Here is an 18,692-nt window from a genome sequence, read left to right as displayed (position 1 = left end):
GGAAAGATTAGTCTAGGATAGGAGGGATATAACGGTTAAAGGTAAGAGACAGATAGGACAGATTCAGATACTACACTAGATGAAGAGTATGCAAAATAGCAGCTTCAAAGCCATGCTCAATGTGGGGTTTGGCATGTTCCAAGGTTGGTACAGATTCAAGGCATGTTTTGGGATCAGCATCAAAGCCATATCCATTTAAGGATTTGAAAAAAATTTGTGGATCATCGTATGAAACCCAAGGCTTAAGTAGTACAACTCATTATTTTAATCATTAATTTTTAAAATATTTTTAACATACTTATTTGTTAAAATTTGTAGGACCTTTGCGAAAATGTGCAAGAAAAGTCAATCCCATCAAGCTATTTTCCATATCGGAGGATTAAAGATGAATGCCAGAAAAAAGGAGTTGGTCAGTTATATTCATATTAGTTTACAATAAATTACATGTTGAATTTGAAATAATAAACTCAATTTTTATATACACAGGAAAAAATAGTGAGAAACAATTAAATCATATATATCTATTTGTGGCAACACACACTCACAAGGATGGGACTATCCTTATGGCTACCCAAGCTGAAATAGTAAGTATAGCACAAAATTTAATTATTATAGCGATAATTGCATCTTCATTTCCAAATTACTAAACTTTAAATGCTAATACATTGCAAGATAAAATGCATGAGAAGTAATCCCAAGTGAGGTCGTGTGACGAATAAGTAGACAACATGTCATATGAAATCTTTATACAAGTGAGGGAATAAGAGTGTCATGGATGTGTTCGTGGCTTGGGTATAAGCCCCTACCTCTTCCTTGATGATTGGGTCTGCTTCTTTCTTTTCAAAAGCAAAATTTGGTGTAAGATATGCCTCAAATACTAGGATGGCACAATTAGAATAGGAGAATTGAAGTCAGAGAGAAATGATTGTCATATTGCAATGAAAGGTAGACTAAATGCAAAGTCAAATTGACCAGCTTTATGAGTTAATGAAGATGAATCAAGGTAGTCAATCATCTAATCCATCCCCTAGTGATCAATGGCAAGCTTCTAACTATCATAGTTAGGCTATAATATCTAATTGTTACTAGACTTGATACATGCTAGTAAGTGCCTACTCAAATTTTGCAAAGCCTAAGAAAGTCTCACATGATAGCTCCAATCATAAATTTGTTAGCAAGGAGGTGCGTGAAGATTGTTATTCTATTTGCAAGGCTTCTCCATAATTTAATAAAATGGCTCAACCAAAAATAAATAAATTAATATATTCTCCATTAAAACTATAAATACTATTGTAATTAGAGATAAATGAGTTTATATAGATAGATAGATACAAGATCATTCAAATAGCCTCTACTTTTCTAGCAAAGCATATGTCTAGTACGTTGAAATACAACTCTTAGATGATACATTGAGTAAATGATATCAGACAAAAGTTGATATTGCAAACCTACAAATATGAGTGTTGGTAAAAAAGAAAGGACTAAAATGAAGCAGGGAACCCACTTTGTGCCATGGTAATATGTTATGAAGAAGCTACTGCTGAATGTTATCATCATGCTTGTTATGGATATGAAGAGACTTACCAATCCTAATATCAACTTTGAGGGCAAAGACTTATAAAAATCACGCTCTGCATAACGTGACACAAGGATAGACAAAAAGGCTAATATAGAAATTGAAGATGAAATAAGTGCAATAGCATCTGATATTGCAAATATCAAAAATGCTAGTGTGTTCAAGTAATTAGGAGTTCCTGTATCATCATTATTGCCACCTGGTAAGTTGATTGCTGCAGAAAAAACTCCAGTAGTGATGACAGTTGAAACAAGCATGCATGACTTAGCTGTCCCTTTCATCCAACATTCTGCCTCTTTTCGTAATCCAGCATGCTCCATAGTAAACAACTCACTAGGAGTTATGCCATCAAAGTTTTTCTTATTAATGTATCCTGGTAGCATTACCTTCTTCACCTCCTAATAACATATTAAAATGTTGTCTAGAGGTGAATTTAAGATCTTAAACATGACTTATGAACCATATATCATAAGAATACAAAATTAAAAGCTCTAGCATAATCATTATTTGGCATGAACCATAAAGGAGAGATCATACCTTAAACCATAATAATTCATGTCTCATTTGAAAAGTTGCTCCTGATGAGACCAACTCAAGTTGATGACGCGGACCTAATTTTGCCGCCATATGTAATAAATTGTTTCCATCACTTTCATCGATAAATGTCACTATAAGATCCTTGTTTGAACCAATATCATGGATAAGATTGAAAATGGCAGCATGGCGATGCAAAACTGCAATGTGAATTATACTTCGATATCTATCATCCAACTCCCATATCAAATCAGGATAAGAGCTTATAAGTTCAGCTATGAAATCATAATTCCCAATCACAGTAGCATCAAAAAGTAGTTGTGATGGGTAGTTTATGATTTTCCTCACTTCTATCACCGACTTTGTTAATTCGTAAATTCCTTGCCAAAGACGACGAACAAGTTCAAGAATTAAAGTCTGCTTTAAACCTGGGATGCAGGATTAGTGGCAAAATTAATTATTTAGGAACATATATATGTTTTTAATAGGCTATAGTTGAATAAGTGCAAATTTTTTTGTCTATCAAGTGATGATAAGGCTAATTATGTACCTGATCTCATGAGCTGGTTTTGATATTCTTGATTACGATAGCTCAAATTTAAGGGCTTCTTTGCCAAGACATGCAAACCAGTCTCACCATTTTCATTCTCCGCTAAGGCTAGTGTTTCCATATCATTTAACATTTTCAAAGCTACATCTGCAAAATTTCTTAAAAAAGTAAGAACTACAAATAATAAATGAAATCAGCAACGATATATATTCCATCAAGTTCTTATTATGAGGTGCTATCATTGGAACCAATGAATGACAATTAACTGATTAAATGTTTTAAAAAGAGAAATTTTTCCAACTTTGCCCTTATTAACAAGAAGAAAGATATATATGTTGTACAATAAATCATAAAATTAAATTTACAATAGGAGTAAAATTGGAAATGGTAATAAATGGTTCTCTATGTGTAAACATCTTGGCCAAAAAAATCCTTATAAAAGGTGCCCTATAATAAAGACCGAAAGGAGTATTGTGTTTAATGTAAAGATACTTTAACAATTGAGTCATGCATGCATGCATATAACCCTAGTTCCAACATACCATAGATGCCTGTGTTGATTAAAGTGAGGAACAACTTCTTCCAATCCTCTTCTTCAAATACAGCTATAGTCTTATCATATAGAAATAATGTCATCTTATTTCTTCCTTGTAAAGCAGCAGAATGAAGAGGAGTGAGACCATTTCCATCTCTAATTCTTGGTAAGAATGGGTATTTCCTCAGCATGATCTCAACAATGTCTAAGTTTCCCATGGAAGCCGCGATAGTAAAGGCAGTGTTGCCGTTGTAGTCTTGCAAAGCCAAGTCATTCTCATGCATTAAGTTCACAAGCTTCTTTACAAAGTTAACATGGCCTGCTCCAGTAGCAACATGAAGCACAGTTAAGTGTTGCTTTGCTATGGCAGCTTTCAAAAGCATTCCATTATAACTTAACAGTATAGGCTCAGCTGCTGCCCAATTGCCTTCCAGTGCATATTTGTAAAGAGGCACACATAAGTTTAGGTATTGGTATTTTGCCTCTCCTGAAGTGAAGTCAAGTAGAACTTTCATAGTAAATATAAGGCACATTGTGATATAGAATAATAGCTTCAATAATACCATGAGATAGTCAATTTGTAGCCCCTCAAGTTTGCTTCAATTATTGATTTAATCGCTCAAGTTTAATTGTTATCAATTGGTCGCTTAAGTTTTCCCAAATTACCAATTTGATCATTATTGTTTAAAGAAGAGGTAACATTAGATAATATAATATTGATGGTAGCTTTCATATAAATTAATGAAAAGAAGTGTAAATATTAAAGTAGGAAAATAACAGACATATAAATTTTAAAAAAATAAAAGAACAAAGTGCAATGTTAAGGGATTAGATTGATAAAATTTATCTTATTTGAAAGTTAATTTGTTCTCATTTAGCTACATATACATGTTAGTTATGAATATACTTTACACTTTAGATTAATTTGAGAGTCAATTTATGATTTAAAGTTTCAAGGACTAATATGATAATTTAAGAAACTATAAAGGATCAAATTGATAAAAAATAAATTTGAGAGACTTAATTAACAACTAAGATAAACTTGAGGGACTAAAAGTTTTATTATCCCTTAATACTATTACTCAAAAGGTACACCCAATAAAAATTTCGGAAAATTAATTTGTATGTCCTTTTAGTTTACCTCAATTTTGAATCAAGTCCCTATAATTTATTTTATCTTATTAGGATACTTATAGTTTGATTGATTAAATATGTTAAATCCTAAGGATTGAAATCCTTAAATTTCTTATTTCAAAATATGAAGTTAAGAATTTTTAAATTTTTATTAAAAGACTATAAAAATTTAAAGTTAATCATATAATTTTTATAATTCAAAATTTATTTAATGAGGTTATGTTTTCTAAATAAATGATATATATAATTTTCATGAAAAAATCAATAAAATTGTAAACATTATATTAAATCAAATTTTCTTTTTTCTTTTCTCGCTAAAAGTATCAAATCAATTTATCTATAAATTTTAAAAATTTTTTTATTTTGAAAAAGTTAATAATTCATAAATAATTTTAAGTTTTAAAGACTAATATATTTAATTTATCAAACTATAAGGGTTTGATTAAAATAAAATAAACTACAAAAATTTAGTTCAAAATCGATGAAAATTAGAAAGACCTACAGCTTAATTTTTCTTAAAAAAATCAACTGAACCTACTGAAGTCAATATAAGGCCTTAATTAAAAAATTGAAATCTCAATTATGTAGGAAAGGAAGATCATATTATATTGTAGAGAGAGAAAATTACTGGTATCTTGCAGAAGAAGATCAAGAGAAGGAGAGTTGTATTGGGCTGAAGCCACCCATTGGACCCGATCAGTGAGTGGTGGCAGAGAATTCTTTTCTCTGACAGCCATTTCAATTGTAATAGCTATTTCTCTGCACGTGGGTGGTCTATAAGTGAACTATTATAAAGTAATAAGCCTATTAAAAGAGCGACTATGGTTTCCGAATAATATATATTGTCACATATCACATCCTAAATATGAAATAAAAATGCTTGTATATATTATTAAAACTATTGATGATACAAGTTATATGGGTTGTTGATTTCTTTCTTTCTTTCTTTTGTGGATAAAATTGTTTATGTTTTAAATGCGTAAAAATAAACTCAAAAGAATATATGAAAATCGAAAGAGAAAATAAATAATATATCTTGAAAGGCAATTATTTAGTTTATTTTTTTTAAATCTTTTGACATTGTCCACTATCTTTATAACAAACTCGGTGGAATTCTTAATTAAATTGTTTATTTATGGTAGAAGTATTGGCTTGATGTCTGGGATCCACTAGGATTGATGTTGCTTGTTCATGGGGTAGTTTTGATCCTCGTCTTATATAGTAAGGGAAAAATACAACTTCCTGATACTTTTCACTGCCTTGCAAAAAACTATTTCAATTTCAACATAAAAAGTTACATTCTTAAATTTTCAAATTTTTTTTTAACAAATGAATGATTTATGTTCAGTTTTATGTTAATATAGTATGGTATGATGAAAATTGTTGATATTAAAATTTTGAAATAATAAAATTTTTAACTTTTCAAACTTATTTCAATTATCAATTTAATTTTCCAAGCTTAACTTTTGTCAATGTAATTCCTTAATTTACTTAAATTATCTATTTAATCCTTATTGTTTAAAAAGAAAGTAATACAATTAAAATCTACTGACACAAATAATAGAATATTGGTTTTAACTGTGTAGATTATTTAAAAAAAAAAGTGTAATTATTTAGGAAGGAAAAAAAGATTCAAAAAATTTAAAAACAAATGAATAAAATGCATTATATAACATATTATATTGATAAAAATTAAATTAATTTGAGGGATAAGTTATTCTTATTTAGTTACATATATTTAAGTCATCAATACATTTCAGATTAATTTAAAAGTCCATTGTATTTTACAACTATCATAATATAAAAATTGTATAAATGACCAAATCCATACAAGTTAAAGTTAACTTTTTGATATACTTCCTGAAAAAACATTAGCAGCAAGAGTTTTGCGACAACTTTTTACAAAAACTTTTAGCCGCAAAATTACTGTCAAAAGTTTTTTTTTTTTTAAGTGCTAAAGGCCCTGTTTTTTGTGCAGATATAACTCCTCGAACTTGAAGAGTAATTTGTGCAATAAATAGTCCCTCAACTTTAAGTAATCTGCAACTAATCCAAATAAAAACTTAACAGCAAGCAAGCTATTTGTATAAACTTCCACACCAAGTTTTGAAGGCTAAGGTATAATTAGTTGCATATCATAGTTGAAAGTTTAAGTTGTTTTGTAATTTAACTAAATATTATCCATAGCCACCTGAGGTCCTCAGGTTTAGGGATGCGGTGATGGTTAGTTATATATTGACTAGCGACGGAAGTCCACTACTTTTCAAATCTTCTTGCTTGGGGTAACGTACGTTTAACATTATTCATATAACAACAACAACAACAACAATAAAGGTTAATTAACATATAAAACCTACAAATAGTATCTTAGATCTTGAATTTTTAAAATATGTAAAAATTCTCGTTAATTTTTAAATTTCGAGTGCTTAAAAACCCCTACCATTAAGTCGAAGAAAACAATCATTATTTTTAAAGGTTAAGATGAGTACCATATCAGCATGCGACTGAGCCCCACAACTACAAAAGTGATGGTTTTTTTTTTTAACTTAACAGTGAGGTTTTATACACTTGGAATTTAATTAGCAGGTAAGGAAATTTTTTCACATATTTTAAAATTTTAGAGTCTAGGGTGTTATTCATACAATAGTTTAAAATCTAGGATGCTTATTAATCTTGATAATAATAATCCATACCTGAAATTACGAGTTTAGAGAACAACTTATCCTCCGATGGTTCTTGGCTGCCAAAAAGGAAGTACATGGAATGTGTTTTTTAAACTAGACGCTCGCACGCGCGCGCACGTCACGGGTTTATAGAATAGAAAGAGGGGGGGGGGGGGGGAAGAAGTTTTAACTAATTAATGTACATATGCGTGCGTTGCCAAATTAAAAGGGGCAAAAAAAAAAAAAAACTGAATGCATGCAAATTTAAATCTAAATGAATTGCTTCATATAAACTGCAGCAAAAGTACCAATTTGGACCTTCCTCGAGAAAACTAGGAAGATACATAAGAATGGAGATAATATATAATAAGAAATAAGTACAAGGTTGTGACGACTTAACGAAAACTTATCAAGGATATATTCATGATTCGTACAGTACCAGAAGATGAAGAAGAAGATGAGGATGATGATATTGAAGTAAATAAAAAAGAACACAGAGAAAGAAAGATAACAAGAAAAACTAAGGTTTTTGTTTACCTGATATCAGAAAATGGTAATTACTTGTGAAGAGGAAAGAGGAAGAGGGAGTATACTTGATCCTCTCTGCCTCTGAAGAATAATAGTAATTATTTGATGAAATTATCGAAATGTTAAAGCCTATAGTCATAGATAATGGAATCGAAGCAGTGTAAGGGTTAAAAAGGGGAGAGAAGAACCATCTTGGAATCTTTGATTATTCTTTGTCTTCCGTCAACTTAAAATTGAAGTCAATCCCTATAATTATAAATATAATTATTGGATATAGACAAATAACAGTGCTTTCCTTGCATTTGCATGCATCTTCTCTTGTCCACCCAATTTTATTTCTAAGCTTTCTAATTAAAAAAAAGGAAGGATAATTAAAGTTGATGCGCATTCAGATGAGTTATATAAAATACAACTTTAATTCTCTAACTTTATATAAAATTTTATTTTGATCCTTTGATTTTATCAAGTATATATTTTTCAATTTTCTAGTACTAACACAGTTAGTCTCAAAATGATGATTTTGTGTGTGTCAATCATTAATATTTTAAACAATTAAACTTAACATGACAATATTTGGTAACGTTTTGTCATTATGTTGAAAGTTTGCCTAAAAGGAGAGTGAATTGAGCTTAGTAAAAAATTGACTTATTTAGTGAAATAGAAAGATAAATTAGAAGAAATATGACCAAACACAAATAGTAGTGGAAACGTCACTATGTATAAAAGTTAGTGATGTGAAAATGTGAAGAAAAAGTAGTAAAAATTGTAAAAGAGTATGATCATAGGGGGTGGGAGTTCACCCAGGATATGTGGGGATATGTGAGTGTGTGGAGATATGTGAGTAAAAAATTCATATGGTTAGGCTAGCACCATAGGACATCTGGTGCAGCATTATACAAACTAGTACCATGGGTAATCAAGTATAACACATTATGGACTATTACCATGGGACATCCCGACAGTCTGGCAATTTTCTAGTACCCGATAGGATGCGGTTAGGAGTCAACGATGCTTCTATCACAAGTGTGTGAAGAAGAAAAATCATAGTTCGTAAATAAATTAGATTACCTTTGACTGAGTGTTTTTACCACTGAAAGTGTGCTCGAGTCAATAAGTGGTTGATCCAGGAGAGCCTATGGTTTCATGTTGGGGAGCATTGGAGGTTCGATGGCTAAACGATCATGCTAGTATGTATTTATGTGGAATTGTTTTGAAAAGAGGAATCATTTCATATTTTGATGTGTGTGTGTGTGTTTGTGTTTGTGTGTGTGTGTGTGATATTACTTTATTTTGTTACTTTGTCATGGTTATATGTGAAAATAAGCATTTAATGAATTATTATTGAAATTATTATCTCACTCGTGGTTATTTACATTTTTTAGGCTCTGGTGCTAGTGATTCGAAGGCAAAAGACATTGGCTAAGTTGAGATTTCTCACTAAGCCTTTGTAAGGTTTTGGTGTAATGAATTTGGTTATTATTAGTCTTGTATATGTATAAGTTGCCATAGGATTTGTACATGTGTATAAAGATATAATTGTGGTATGTTTTGTGAGTTTGAGCTCCCTAACCCTTATATATGTGTGAATGATAAAATGTCTGGATGGACTAGTGGATGAATATAATTATGTATGAATATGATATGGGTGGAGATTATATGTAGTGATTTGGCCATATATGATATCAAAGAAATGAAAATGTGAATTTGGCCCAAAGGGTGAAATGGGCGATTTATAGGCCAAATTTATATATGCATATTATATTGTGCATGTGTATGGTCAATTAGGTGTGTATTGTCCATTTGGACTTGGTCAAGGCCTAAAAAGTGGCTAATGATATTTGGTTTTAAATTGAGACACTTGAGTAACAAAATTTTGGCAGAAACTAGTCAAATGCACTTGGGTGTTCAATTTTTGATAGAGATATCGGATTAAGATGAAACCAGTGTCATTAGTTAGATTTCGAAACAAGCTTCGTGTGGGCACTTAAACCATTCCAATCAGACATCATATGTGGAAATGGCATGCATCTGAATTTCATACCAAAAACTATCATTTGACAGCAAATTTAAGTGTATGCACTGCGACGAATGCACTCACATGCCGCAGTGCATGGCACAAATCAAGCAACTGTGGCCTCTGTGCCACATGCCGCGGCACATATGGCACGAGCCGCAGTGCACGATGCTAAATCTTACTTTTTTTAATGATATGCATGTTTTCCAGATCCTTAATGCACATAGGTTTATTGCTTCCGCTATGTGTAATAAGATTTATAATGAAGTGAGTTATAAAAATGATTTTTAAAAATTTTTGGGATCCCAATGCTTTCAATATTTACAACTTAAATGATTTCAAAGTAATTAGATCAATTTTAGTGGGGCACATGGTAATGTCAGCGAGGGCATTACACAGCCAATTTAGGGATTGTTCCATAAAAAATCCAGACAGTTTGGCAACTTTCTAGTACCCGTAAAGGAGTGATTACGAGTTAACGACACCCCTAGCATGTGTGAAGAGAAAATTCATAGTCCTAAAATAAGATTGAACACCTTAGCTTAGTGATTCACCTTCAGAAAGTTAGGTGGGGACTAATTTCTTAGGAAAAAATTTGAGTCACCTACGAATTTAGTTGGGGATGTATAGAGGATGGATGGACTTAGGATGGTCATATGTGTATGAACAATGATTTGGTGAAACTAGTTCTAAATATGCTACTTGCAAACTTTAAAATTTGAGAAAAATAAAGTTATTATTACTTGTTTACAGTTATTTTATTTAATAGATAGCTTTAGATTATCTTGGTTATTAAGATGTTTATCTCATCCTATAGTTTATATTTTATAGGTCTTGAGATTGATTGTAGTAAGGAAAAAAACTAGGCTAAGATTAATGAGACTACTAGAAGCCCTAGGTTTATGTAATGAATTATAATGTGGTAAATTAGTATGTTTAGAAGTTGCCATATGAATGCATATGCGTATGTGATATTAGATGCCCTTGAGTGTGTGTGTTAGCCCTGAAGTGTGAAAGTATATAATGTGATGTGGAATTTGGTCATGCATGTGAAATATGTTGAAAAGTGTGAAAGACAGCCCTGTGTGTGTGTAAAGGGCATGTTTGTGACCAACCAAATTCGAATATATATATATATATATATATGTAATTACATGGACAAGGGGGCTAGGATACTTGTGCAATTGCATAATTGTATGTTTGAAGGTTTATATGATTTGTTGAAGGCCCTATTGTGTGAAAAGACAATTAACTAGCCAAAATTGTATGTGTTGTCATTATTGATGATATATGGGGTCAATTAGGTGTGAAGTGTCCCATTGAATGTGGTCAAGCCCTTAAAAATGGCTGATGACATATGATTTGATTCTAGGATGCTCAGGTAAGGAAAAATGACATAAAGTGGTCATTTTGCATCCAAGTGTCCAATTTCTAGATGCGAAATCATATTGAGATAAAAGCTATGTCATTAGTTAGATTTTGAAATAAGTGCGTGGGCGCTTGAATCACCTTAATTGGACATCAGATGTGAAAATGGTGCACTATGAAAGTTTGTATCAGCAAAGTTGTTTTGATAGCAAAATCTAATACATGAGCTGTGGTGCATGACACAGCATAAGAGTTTGTGATTCTATACCACATGCCGTGGCGCATGTGATACAAGCAGCATCACATAGTCCTATTTAGGTGAAGATTATTATTTTGCTATCATTTGTAAGTATAGTAATTATGCATTCTTGGATGCTTCCATTGTGCATAATATATATATATATATATATAGCTTTGAGAGTTTGTTACTAAACTTTAGGATCACTATTTTCTAAATAAATTCCTATAATTTAATAACTCGTAGTTAACTTGTGGATCAAACACATGAGGTGCTCTGATTACCTTAGTGTGGTATGTGTGTATGAGTTAGTAATGCCAAGGAGAAAGGCATTATAATTGATCAATTAGACTTGGTTCAAGTCTTATTCAATGCTAGTAGCACTCGATTTAGGTTTGGGACCCTCGGATGCGCTTTAAGTTTTTAAATATACACTTTTTAATGCCTTTTTCCAATCAAATAACGAGGATTATGGGTATTATATTATGAAATTAATGAAGGATATGGTCACTCTTGATCAAACTTTTATCCTTATAAGGTATGAAAATTTCATTTCATTTAATTTTATTTGGTTAGGACAATTATTAGTTGTTTTTCGACATCCTATCTTATTTATTATTTTATAGTTCTATGGGAACACAAAGTGCATGGAATACAATGATGAGCAAATTTATGATCTAATTGAAGAGTGTTCATCCTTTGTTTTGGAGGAAAAGCATTGGATGCTTGGTATGTGTTCAAAATAAACTGTAATTTAGTTGTAAAATTAGGGAGGAAATTGAATTGCATATTTGAATTGAATTGAATTGTCTTGTAAGATTACAAATAAGACAAGATAAGGTTCACTATATACATTGTCATTGTTGGTAAAACTATTGGAACTTATCATTGGATGTGTTGATTACTTGGGGAACAAGATATATAAATATAGTTGTAAACTTTTTTGTTGTATTAGATAATACGTATGTTTTGTACCTTTATGTGTATAGCTGGATTTTTTGTATGTTAAAAATTTAGGTGCATGAAATTTGATAAAAATATTTTAAAAAAAATAAAATAAGAGTTGCCACTTTTTAGTAAAGGAAATGCCACATTTGTTAATTAAAAAAAAAACAAATCAAAAAGGTGGTGTTTCCTTTAGAAAGAAACATCACCTCTATTTATTTTTTTTAAATAATACATATCAAGAAGTGGAGTTTCTTCCTAAAGAAAATGACATGTTTGTTGATTTAAATGAACAAAGATGACATTTTCTTCAAGAAAAAATGCCATCTCTATCCTTTTTTTTAACAAAAAAAGAGTAAATTCAAGCAACAAAGGTGGCATTTCTTTCTGGCATTTCCTTTAGAAAGAAATGCCACCTCTTGATATATTTAGAAAATTAAGATAGGAGAGAGGTGCGATTTCCTGCTGGAGGAGATGCCATCTCTCGTTTTTCTTTTCAATTAGAGAGGTGGCATTTTCTATACTAAACACTCTCTCTAGTACAACAATGATGTATCGATTCATTAATTAATGATGTAAATCTGGTCAAGAAGGGATGAATTAAGTTAATTAAAATTTGAGATTAAATGAGATAAGGGAAAGAATGATATTACCAAATATACTGTGAGTGAGAGAGAAAGAGAAGTGCACAAGTATTTATTTTCTTTTAAGCAAAACATAAGGGATGTTGTTGTATTAACTCTAATTATAATTAAGAATCATCACTTATATATTTTAAAAAGGATTACAAAATTTGGTTGGAAATAAAGTTTTTTAAAATTATTTTCAATATGATCTTATTTCATCATTTTAATTGAATATTTAGTATTGATCTTCTTATTTATCACTTTTCATTGTTTTCAATACTCTAGATTTATGTTAGAAATAAGAAGATGCTAGAAATTATGATGCTAGAAATTTCTCCCAATAATTAAGATGCTAGAAATTGAAGTTGATAATGTGTTATGAGTGTTGGATCATGCGTTTTGATGATTACAAAATTAAGAGAAGAGATATTTGTTATATGTGCAGATATAAAAAATCATGGATGAAGACAAAACCTCAAGAGCATGAAGAATCAAGAGAAGGTGAAGAAGTTTAGGATGAGAAATTTTTAAATTCTCTTAGATTCAATATGAAAACTTAGAGAGTTTAAGCACTTTTTTAATCATTAAATAAATGTATCATATGTCTCTTTTATATGTATTAAGACTCATCTATGTAACATCCTGAATTTCTTAATCCTAAGTATAGAGGTTAATCGAGGGTGAAGTAGAAATTAAAGTGGGATTAGAGATTCGGATGATTAGTTGGCATTTTGACTTGTTTATGTGTTGTGTGAATAGATATGGGTGATAGGAGTGCGTTTTAGGTTGAAGCAAGTGTGCGTGGTGAGAATAAATCTCACTGTGCCACACACCGTGGCTTGTGCTGCATGTGCCACGGCGCATGGACCAGAATTTGCTTTCATAAGTCGTGAAATTTCAGAAATTTCAAAGAAGAGAATTTGAGAAACACACGAGACAAAGAGAGGAGAAGGGTTGAGGAGCTAGGTTAAGTCATTTTGGAGCGGTGGAAGGTGACTTGGATCAGTAACTTGCCAGGTAAGTTACATATAACTCTTACCTTCCATTCTACATTTATCTGAAAATGAGTTATGAGGAAATTAAATCGGTGGAATTTGAGGGGTTTGATTCTTACCCAATAGTAATAACACTACTACAAAAAATGACATAAATGATGGTTTTTTTTACTTATAAATGAACCGTCATTTATGACCCTGACATTTAAAGTCCCCCTAAATAAATGATGGTTATTTACCTATCCTTTATTCCTTTGTATAAATAACAGTTAAATAACCTATCATTTAAAACATATTTTTTTGCATCTTCTGTAAGAATAAATGACAGGTGTTTAAAATATCCATTATTTATTCTTACCATAAATGATAAGCAAATATTTGCCCGTCATTTATTCTACCAGACAATAAATGACGGGTAAATATTTTCCCATCATATATTTTTTGGTTACAATAAATGACGGGCAAATATTTGCCCATCATTTTTGGTCACAATAAATGATGGCAAATATTTGCCCGTCATATATTCTATGGTTTTTCTTTTAAATAACGGTATGTTATTTATAGCAACTTCCTTGTAACAGCTATACAAATAATAACTAGACAGCAATTCCAACATTTTTATACATGAATATCAATTGAAATTGAATTATAATCAATAAAAAATGAATTAAAAATTAATCTCTTATTCTAATCTATTAAGTAATTAATGTATAGAATTTTTTCAAAGGAAGTAATTTACTAACTAATATCAAATAATGAGCGAAAACTAGTAAAATTATAAACAGTAATCCTACTTGCGCTAAATCTATTAATTTTCATCTTTGTGTAATGACCACATTTGGAATATGTACTGACATCACTCTTCAATTACCTCATTTATTTGTGCATGCCCAAATTCTTCAATGTAGGAATCCTCATAGTACTATAAAACATAAATTATCCACCATAAATTTATTTTAATAAATTAAATTCATTAGCAATTATAAAGTGAAACTTAATTGTTGGCATACCATCATAGGAATTGTGCTCTCATTATGGATAATGATGTCTTTCATAAACCTCATAATACAAAAGCCACAATCCAAGTTATTTTTCATTTGTCTTGGGCACTACAAATTAAAGAACTAACGAGTACATATTAATGCATTAAAAAATTATGAATATTTAAATTAAAAAATAATATTAATTACCTTTATTATATTCCAAGTATAGGCTGCATCGAAATTTATAAATGACCTTGGAATTATTTGTTTAGTGTTTGTGTAGTACAACATAATTGCCCTAATAAAAAAAGAAAAAATATGTCAATATAAAAATAAACAAATAAATATATAAAATACTTATTTTTTGCACTTACATATTAATCAACTCCAATAAAATTTGTCTATTCTTTGGTTTTCCACCAAGAGAATCAAGATAATATATTCTTGGAGTGCTACCATATGGTTCAGTGCCAATCAACATCCATTGATCCCTAATAGCATTAACAAGTGTTATAAAATTATAATTAATTGACTAAATTAATCTTAACAAGTCCATTAATATAAGTAAGAAGTAGGTTACCCTTGGCAATATGGTATTAAGAATAATGTCCCTTTTTGAGCCCTTGCTTTAAAATGTTTACTTAATTGCTTGGCTTGATCTAAAATCTTGTCCTTTTTAATTAAAGCATGTGCACCAACCTCATGGGGACTAACAAAAACGAACTTCGTTTATAAGCCAAAAGGGACAATAAATTTTTCATGCAAGCACCTACCATTAATATATCAAATGGATTAGTATATATTTAAAATACTAACTATTCATATATGAAAGATAATTTACCATATATAAAAGCTGAGAATAGTGAGGCTGGTCATCTTATGTTGCAGTACTTCAACTATAATATCGAGCGAAAGCATATCATATCATGGTGCACCGTATATTCCTACCTCGAATAGGATTTGCAAGATCGAAGGATTAGACCTATGAATCATTACATACACCTGAAGTAAATTTCAATGCTGGCTTGACAATTGAGGCACTTGTTCTAGCATTGCTACATGCGAGACAATTTTTGAGGAAAGCCTAGATCAGAGCACAATCTTTTTCTTGGATTATGCATCTTTGTTAGCTTTTTTTTTTGGACTTGGCATCTTAACATTGGTAGCTTGCCATCCAACAAACCTACCCATCGCCTCTCCTACAATCCCTGCATCCTCGGTGGGAATAAGTAATAGATAGTTGAGATCTTTAGGCACATCAATAGCAACTCGTACATAGGATGTAAGGAATGGCATATTATGTAATGTGTCTCCAGGAATATTGAAGACTCGACCAATAGCAACCACGTGACGATTCAGGCTATGTGCCAACAACTCACATATATTCTTGCCCTATATTAATGAGTAATATACTATATTAATGCTATGGAAAATAAAAATTGTGAAACATAAGTGAAATAAATAAGTATTATTTTACCTCAGGGAGTTTTTAACAGGCTGCGTTACACTGAAACTACCTTTCCCGCTAGGACTAATATGAAACTCCCCCTCCCACCTCTCCTTGTCCTTTAGTAAGGTATCAATCAATTCTCGTTGCCTAGCTAGGTCCTCTTTTAGTATAACAATCTCAGCCCTTGCGCCCACGTCCTCTATTGACTTAATCTTTTTTTTTGTCCCAAATATTGTTTTTTGTGACACCAAAGCCATAACCCCTAACCTGACCAAAGTGTTCAGGATTACCTAGTGCCTTGTCTAAGACATCTCCATCATCAGCTAGGCCACTTTTCTCTATCTCAACCTGTGCAACATATAGCGAGAAAGTTAAGTTTATTAATTGATTATAAGAAAAAATGATAATAATAAAATAATATTTGTTAGAAAGTTCCTAAACACGTTCGTCAACAATACTTCCTTCTTTATTGGTTCGAGTTTCTCTGAAGAGTTTATGACGTGAAACAAAACTTGCTCCTGAACCCTCTCACTCGATCTATTCATTTAAATAAAGTTGAATATTAATAGTGCACATATCAATAAAATAAACTAAAATTATATGACTTAAATATTAACATACCATTTGCTACTCAATTCCTGCATATTCTATGCGCCCTTTCTTATAAGGGTACATATCTTTCTCATGCAACTCTTTCTTTTGGTTGCTCAATTCCTATGCCAAACACATAGAATTAGATCAAAAAAATATCTATATATTGATAATAAAAAATTATAGTTCTTATTTGGAATTGCCCCTCGAAATGTTGGGCAATAAATTCATCCCTTTGTTCTTGTGAGACTAACAGCCTTATTAATTTAGGAACTTCAGTACTAATGTTTCTGGCTAGTTTTTTAATGTATTTCATTCCAACAAAATACCGAAATGTCTGCATTGCTTTTCCAGCTTATTGAATGACAAATTTCATTCGACTAGCATTAATTACGAATGGTGACTGTAAAACAAAGAAATTAATTAGATTTGTAGTCACGTAATTAAAATTAATTATAATGATCATGAGCAAAGTATTTTACCTCTACTTGCTTTCAAATATAATTCTTTGTTATTGGACTAACATCGTTCCAACTCTTGATTGTAATGGGCACATTTGCCTTTAGCACAACTCCTATGTAGCTGATAAATTTATTTCTATTAGTCTTAATAAGTTGACCTTTGTAATTCCATTGAAGCTCATATTTTTGTCCAGTACCCCTTTTCTTATTCACCTCGCTCATCAATGTCAATCCCCTCATTATTTGATTTGCTTCTTGTTGAATTTGTTGGTCATTTATGTCAATGCTAGGATCAGTATTGCTAGGTCCACTAGGATCAATACTTTTTTGAGAAGCCATTTACCTACAAAAATAAAAAAGATATGAAGAAGAAATGAATGGTAAATTGATTAAAAAAGTAATTGACTACTCTACATGTAAAAAAAATTCAACAGTATAACGTCATAAAAACAAGTATTTTCCAAGCTCAAACTGAGTTTTTAAACCTAACATCTTATATCAATAAGCCAAATTCAATCATACCCAATCTCAACAACAACAAAATCCAACAAAATGATATTTTCAACCATACACAATTTTTTAAAAAAAATCATTGAAAAATCACAAAAAAAAAAGAAAAATACTATAAATATCAATTCTAATCATTGATTTTTGTCTCATTTATCATTCTAATGTTACTCATACCTTACAGTAGTAATCTCATACCAAGATAATATCATTCATTATAGCAATTGTCAAAATCTCAACAAAATAGTTATAATTTTTAGAGAAACCGCGCGTCAACTTTGGTCACTCAAATCAACCCCAATTGTAATGAAATTTGGTATACTAGTACATTTCAATATGAATTTTCTAACGATAAAACTATCCAAATCAAATAAGGCATATAATTTAAAAAAATAAATTACTCAAAAATTCATTCAAAATTAAAAAATTACAATGATCATGAATATACATTTCGATCACTCATTTTCATCCTCATAATTATTCTGAGGCTACCCATAACCTCCATTAGCATCCTCAAGCTAAGAACACATCATATATTGTCAATTTCGACAACCTACATTACCAAAATCAAGCAACAATAAAACTACGTAATAAATCATTATAAACACGAAAACATATAAATTTAACTACGTAAATTCAAACAATAAAACTCTACAAAACAATGAATAAATCATTCTCACAACCAAAAACCAAAGGATATTGAAAGAAACGCTAGAAAACACAAAAAAATGTACCTTGGAAGAAAATGGGTTGAAAAGCAATGGCAAAGTCAGGGCACGATGAATGACAGCGAGGACAATGACAAAAACACAATAGAGGTGGGGGTTGATGGTTGACTATGGAAATGAAGTCACTTTATGGGTTTACTTGTGATTTCGTGTGAAAGTAGAGAAGAGAAGGGACGAGAGTTCATCGGGCACGCGAGAGAGAATATGAAATAGAAGGAACTGAAAAGTTTTTAAACAAGAATAAATGATGGGCATTTAAATGCCTA

At 30.9% G+C, this 18,692-nt stretch overlaps 1 protein-coding gene across 1 annotated transcript; it reads right to left on the bottom strand.

Moving 5' to 3' along the window:
• Positions 1-1,359: 1,359 nt before the first annotated feature.
• Positions 1,360-17,530, bottom strand: LOC129305419 (uncharacterized). The gene is made up of 7 exons (XM_054945452.1): positions 17,255-17,530; positions 16,407-16,487; positions 15,877-16,081; positions 3,203-3,682; positions 2,661-2,807; positions 2,114-2,538; positions 1,360-1,974 (listed from the first exon to the last, which is right to left on the bottom strand). Exons 1-7 carry the CDS (start codon positions 17,528-17,530, stop codon positions 1,360-1,362), a joined length of 2,229 nt encoding a protein of 742 aa, XP_054801427.1.
• Positions 17,531-18,692: the final 1,162 nt, after the last annotated feature.

Source organism: Prosopis cineraria, unplaced genomic scaffold (assembly GCF_029017545.1).
Source record: "Prosopis cineraria cultivar Desert tree isolate PC_DT_omini unplaced genomic scaffold, ASM2901754v1 PC3, whole genome shotgun sequence".
Classification (NCBI taxonomy): domain Eukaryota; kingdom Viridiplantae; phylum Streptophyta; class Magnoliopsida; order Fabales; family Fabaceae; genus Prosopis; species Prosopis cineraria.
This window is presented reverse-complemented; position numbering and strand designations above follow the sequence as displayed.

What these genes read in the sequence shown, in the direction of transcription:
- LOC129305419 (XM_054945452.1), bottom strand. Translation starts at nt 17,530, where the DNA reads ATGGCTTCTCAAAAAAGTATTGATCCTAGTGGACCTAGCAATACTGAT. An exon ending in AATCAACACAGGCATCTATG is followed by an intron (nt 2,808 to 3,202) that starts GTATGTTGGAAC and finishes GAAATTTTGCAG; the next exon opens with ATGTAGCTTTGAAAATGTTA. An exon ending in AAACCAGCTCATGAGATCAG is followed by an intron (nt 2,539 to 2,660) that starts GTACATAATTAG and finishes CCTGCATCCCAG; the next exon opens with GTTTAAAGCAGACTTTAATT.